The sequence below is a fragment of the Oncorhynchus keta genome, chromosome 13, assembly GCF_023373465.1.
Source record: "Oncorhynchus keta strain PuntledgeMale-10-30-2019 chromosome 13, Oket_V2, whole genome shotgun sequence".
Lineage (NCBI taxonomy): Eukaryota > Metazoa > Chordata > Actinopteri > Salmoniformes > Salmonidae > Oncorhynchus > Oncorhynchus keta.
This window is the reverse complement of record NC_068433.1, coordinates 27,376,837-27,382,836: the sequence shown is the minus strand read 5'-3', so window position 1 is coordinate 27,382,836 and position 6,000 is coordinate 27,376,837. Positions and strand designations below refer to the sequence as shown.

General features: G+C 51.6%; 1 protein-coding gene across 1 annotated transcript in view; it reads left to right on the top strand.

The window, feature by feature from the left end:
- Positions 1-873: 873 nt before the first annotated feature.
- LOC118372407 (mediator of RNA polymerase II transcription subunit 13-like) overlaps positions 874-6,000 on the top strand; it is a 72,035-nt gene continuing 66,908 nt past the window's right edge. The window contains exons 1-3 of the mRNA XM_052460672.1: positions 874-1,075; positions 3,606-3,690; positions 4,314-4,397. Of these exons, the coding sequence (XP_052316632.1) occupies positions 874-1,075; positions 3,606-3,690; positions 4,314-4,397 (371 nt within the window). The remainder of the gene's footprint in view (positions 1,076-3,605; positions 3,691-4,313; positions 4,398-6,000) is intronic.

Here is a 6,000-nt window from a genome sequence, read left to right as displayed (position 1 = left end):
ACACTTCATCTCTCTAAGCACAGCAATCACTATTCCATGGTGGTGACTTGTTGCTATTCTGCAGCTGTTTGTGAAACATAAAGCCCCACAGGTCCCGGAAGGATTTGAATAGTTCAATATCTCAGATCAGATTTCACACTCACTTTTTTGTGTGTGCGCGTGCGTGCGTGCGTGCGTGTGTGTGTGTATACAAGAGGGAAATAGCCACACCTTGTGTTTAGGGCTTGATAAGGTGCAGCTCCAGCTCCTCGGTGACTACAATGTAAACAATAGCTGTAATGACTTTCACATGTTGTTGCTGCTGGGGAGCGGCAACTGGAATTCCAGATTTGTCTGTTACATGTTGTAATCTTGGGATAGAATCAGTTGATACCTACACTCTGAGGAGTGATATTCTGCTGTTGTCAGTGCTTTAAACTACACCAGTCAGAGAGACATAAGCAATGAGGTGATCATATCAGTTCAGCTTTCTTTCTCCTGGCTCCCAGAGGTAGGGAGCTCATTGTGTGGCTGTGGCTGGATTTGGCTTGGAGGGGGGGGTCATGTCAAGCTTCCCCCAAGGCAGGGTGACTCAAACCTGGGTGAAAAGGGGTTGAGAAACCTGGGCGTGTTCCGTGGTGGTGGTGGTGGGTCGGGTAGAGTGAGAGAGAGAGAAGCGAAGACAAGGGGGAAAGGAGGGAGGGAGGGAAGTGGTGGGATAGATAGATGAAGACGACTGGCGGTGGATTGGCAGTGTGGAAAAGGGATTTGAGAGAGAAAGGGGCGAGCTAATGAGCTGGATTTGCTGGAGACTTGGCATTCCGCTCATGGAGCACTCTTCCCTGTAGAATAGCTGGCTGGAACTGAGCTTCCTGTCTGAGCCCTGGAGCGGGAATGAATGAGGGAGGGGAGGGAGAGAGGGGAGGAAAGGGGGGTAGGGTGTTGGAAGGCAATAGAACAGAGGAAGAAGGAGCGGGTGGGAGGAGGGAGGCAGGTAGGGAGGGAGAGGGCGGGCAGCGGGCGGTGGTGGAATTGAATGCCGAGGAGCTGTGTTCTCACAGCCAGTGTTGCCATGGTTACCGGGGAATTCTGGCAAGTAGGGAAATTTCATTCACGTCAGTGTGAGGAAAGGGAGGGAAATATCAACAAAGCAAGAAAGAGAAAGATGGAAAAAAAAGAAATACACAACTGAAAAAGAAAAAGATCAACCTTTGTGGGTCCTCCACCCCTCCCCTGGGCTCTGTCGCCTCCCTCCCTCTGTGGGTCCTCCACCCCTCCCCTGGGCTCTGTCGCCTCCCTCCCTCCCTCTGTGGGTCCTCCACCCCTCCCCTGGGCTCTGTCGCCTCCCTCCCTCCCTCCCTCTGTGGGTCCTCCACCCCTCCCCTGGGCTCTGTCGCCTCCCTCCCTCCCTCCCTCTGTGGGTCCTCCACCCCTCCCCTGGGCTCTGTCGCTTCCCTCCCTCCCTCTGTGGGTCCTCCACCCCTCCCCTGGGCTCTGTCGCCTCCCTCCCTCCCTCTGTGGGTCCTCCACCCCTCCCCTGGGCTCTGTCGCCTCCCTCCCTCCCTCCCTCTGTGGGTCCTCCACCCCTCCCCTGGGCTCTGTCGCCTCCCTCCCTCCCTCTGTGGGTCCTCCACCCCTCCCCTGGGCTCTGTCGCTTCCCTCCCTCCCTCTGTGGGTCCTCCACCCCTCCCCTGGGCTCTGTCGCCTCCCTCCCTCCCTCTGTGGGTCCTCCACCCCTCCCCTGGGCTCTGTCGCCTCCCTCCCTCTGTGGGTCCTCCACCCCTCCACTGGGCTCTGTCGCCTCCCTCCCTCTGTGGGTCCTCCACCCCTCCCCTGGGCTCTGTCGCCTCCCTCCCTCCCTCTGTGGGTCCTCCACCCCTCCCCTGGGCTCTGTCGCCTCCCTCCCTCCCTCCCTCTGTGGGTCCTCCACCCCTCCCCTGGGCTCTGTCGCCTCCCTCCCTCCCTCTGTGGGTCCTCCACCCCTCCCCTGGGCTCTGTCGCCTCCCTCCCTCCCTCTGTGGGTCCTCCACCCCTCCCCTGGGATCTGTCGCCTCCCTCCCTCCCTCCCTCTGTGGGTCCTCCACCCCTCCCCTGGGCTCTGTCGCCTCCTCCCTCCCTCTGTGGGTCCTCCACCCCTCCGCTGGGCTCTGTCGCCTCCCTCCCTCTGTGGGTCCTCCACCCCTCCGCTGGGCTCTGTCGCCTCCCTCCCTCTGTGGGTCCTCCACCCCTCCACTGGGCTCTGTCGCCTCCCTCCCTCCCTCTCTGGGTCCTCCACCCCTCCACTGGGCTCTGTCGCCTCCCTCCCTCCCTCCCTCTGTGTACGCACCCGGTGCTTTTTGTTTGCCGCCACCCTGTAAGTAAACACAACACCCACTCACAAAGCTTCCTATCCCTCCCAATCGTTCTCCAGGTATGGTAGAGAACAAAGAACACTAGAGCTATCAGTAGCTGCTCCTCTTCTGGGAAGAAGGAATGAGGAGGGAGCCAGTAGTGGTAGGAATCAGATCCATCCACTACCCCACACAGGTCATCTGAGCTGGCTGCTGACATGGCAGGAACTGGAACTAAGCGCTGTCGACCTGACGACTCTCTTGTTTGCTGCTGGGCTGTCAGGACTGGCTTCTGCACGTGGTGCCGCCCCGCCCTGTCTCTCCTCTCCTTGTCTCTGCTCTCCTTGTCTCTCCTCTCCAGACTCCCTGTGCGGCCACAAACACACACACAAACACAAACACACAGACACTGTCTCTCCCAGCGCTGACTAAATGAAGCTGACAGGACCTGACAGCTGTATAGAGGCACAGGGAGCACACACACACACACACACACACACACACACACACACACACACACACACACACACACACACACACACACACACACACACACACACACACACACACACACACACACACACACACACACACACACACACACACACACACCAGTGGAGGCTGCTGAAGGCAGGACGGCTCATAATAATGGCTGAAACGTGGTTTCCATGTGGTTGATACTACTCCATTGACTTCATTCCAGCCATTATTATGAGCCGTCCTCCCGTTAGCAGCCTCCTCTGATGCACGCACATAATGTAAACATGCATGATTGTAGTGGTACTTGTAGTTTCACCCACAGTTCCTCACAGTGGTCCTTGTATTTTCTTCCACAGTGCCCCACAGTGGTCCTTGTAGTTTCTTCCACAGTGCCCCACAGTGGTCCTTGTAGTTTCTTCCACAGTGCCCCACCGTGGTCCTTGTAGTTTCTTCCACAGTTCCCCACAGTGGTCCTTGTTGTTTCTTCCACAGTGCCCCACAGTGGTCCTTGTAGTTTCTTCCACAGTGTCCCACAGTGGTCCTTGTAGTTTCTTCCACAGTGTCCCACAGTGGTTTAACGTGTATGGAAGATAATGGTTAAGGGCTTCTGATGAGTCAGTCTGTGGATGGATGTACATGTAGATACTTGTCTGTGGGTAACGTTCATCTATAGTCTTAGAAGCTTCTTGTGCTGTTGGAATGCATTGCAATGTCCTGTGTGTCTTTGTGTTCTGTGTACTGTGTTTGAGTGTATGAACTGTGTTGATCTCACTGTAACCATCAGTTGCTAACCCATCTTCACTTCCTGTATTCCAGTGGCTGAGGAGGGACAGTGGGAGTGTGGGCTGTCATACGAATGCCGGACCCTCCTGTTCAAGGCCATTCACAACCTGCTGGAGAGGTACAGTACAATGAGCTGCTTGGAAAACGCCTTGTGTCATATAGTCTGGATGTAAAGTATCACATAAAGTAAGCTGAATATTCCCAGTCTAGTTATTGGCTATTTCTGCTCATTTAACAATTTCTTCTCCGATCAACTGGGGAAAGACAGCAAAGAATTCTGGCAAAAATACCAAACCACCAATGGCTAAAAGACTACAAGTGATAATCAAATTATAACCTGGACTGAATCAATGACTCCAATAAACATTTCCCATCTGCTAAATGAACCAGGATATATTTGTTCTCAATTAAGTTAAACATCAATGATCATCATAAGGGGCAGGCTGAATGAACCTTATTACCTTGAGTCTACCTCCTCCTCTCTTCCAACTCTGTACCTCTGCACTATATTGGATTGTCATGAAGCCTTCAACAGAGCATGTATCTCAAGGAACTGTGTAACTCCATTGATGTGAGATGTATGAAAATACATGTATTATATTCTCTATTCTTCCTTGATTGGGTACATGTGTGACAATCTCTATGTAGAATGTCTGTGTCTATGTGCATGTATGTTTGTGTGTTAATGGTCCTTTACCTGTGTGTGTGTGATACAGTTGTTTAATGTCTCCCATCCCCCAGGTGTTTGTTGGACAAGGACTTTGTACGGATCGGGAAGTGGTTCGTCAAGCCATATAAGTTGGAGGAGAAGCCTCTGGCCACCAGGTGAGCTAACCATCCTTCTCAATCCCACAGACAACCTCCTCACAGCATCCCCGCCACGTTGTTCTGACACGGTGATAACTAGAGTGGCGTTAAGGGAGCGTTGGGGAGCTCTGGGGGAGTGTGACAGACAGGCGGTGTGAATGGTTGCCGTGCGGCGGCTGCTCCCACCCCGTCTGGGATGTGGTGACACCTCTGGCTGCCTCTTGGCACCTGGCTGTGAGCCCCTTGGATCATGTCACCATGCTCGCAGGTGGGAACGGCTCGCTCTGTGAGACAGACGACTAGTCCGAAGTGTGTGTGTGTGACAGTGCAAGTGCTGGTCTGCCAGGCTGCCCGGGTGTGAGAGCTGAGGGGCTGTGTGTGTGTGTGTGTGTGTGTGTGTGTGTGTGTGTGTGTGTGTGTGTGTGTGTGTGTGTGTGTGTGTGTGTGTGTGTGTGTGTGTGTGTGTGTGTGTGTGTGTGTGTGTGTGTGTGTGTGTCAGAGACTGACAGAGAACAAGAGCACAGGAGTGGGGCATGGTTGCACAGGAGTGGGGCATTTCCATGTAAAAGGAACCCATAAGCACCAACATGTGAAGTTCAGTAGAGTAAAGTAGAGTAAAGTAGAGTACAGTACAGCAGAGTAGAGAACAGTAGAGTACAGTAGAGTACAGTACAGTAGAGTACAGTACAGTAGAGTACAGTACAGTACAACAGAGTACAGAACAGTAGAGTACAGGAGAGTACAGGAGAGTACTGTACAGTAGAGTACAGTAGAGTACAGTACAGTAGAGTACAGTACAGTAGAGTGCAGTAGAGTACAGTACAGTAGAGTACAGTAGAGTACTGTACAGTAGAGTGCAGTAGAGTACAGGTGAGTACAGTACATTACAGCAGAGTACAGTAGAGTAGAGTACAGTACAGTACAGAACAGCAGAGTACAGAACAGTACAGTAGAGTAGAGTACAGTACAGTAGAGTACAGTACAGCAGAGTACAGTACAGCAGAGTACAGTAGAGTACAGTACAGTAGAGTACTTTACTGTACTATAACATACTAAACTCTACTCTACTGTGCTGTTCTGTGCTGTACTGTACTCTGTATACTTTACTGTACTATACTGTACTGTACTGAAATCTACTCTACTGTACTTTGATTTCTAAACTTGTGACACAGACATCAATGATTGGCTCAGATTTGGTCCTGTCCTGACCAACCAAATTTGGTCTTGTTTGGGGTCAGAGGTCATTACAATAAAAGCAACGTGTAGAATAATACCCAAATATGCAAAAGGATAGTGCATATTTCTACCTTTGTACCTATTCAGGATACATCACCATGAAGATAATGACATTCATATCCATAATTATGCATTTCTGTATAGTACAGATCAGGTACTCATGATGAAATTCTGCTACGGTAATTCTGTTACCGGGTCTAAATCCACTTCACTTACTGTAGTTCAACCAGCTCAACAGCTCAAAGTCAAGGTGTCATGTCATGGCGGACCCCCCTTCTTTCTGCAGACATCTTTCAATCTTCATTTGCGGCAGATCTTTTTGGAAAACGTGGTGATATAAAAAACTGAAGGAGATTTTACCGGAATTCTGTCACTAAACTTTGCA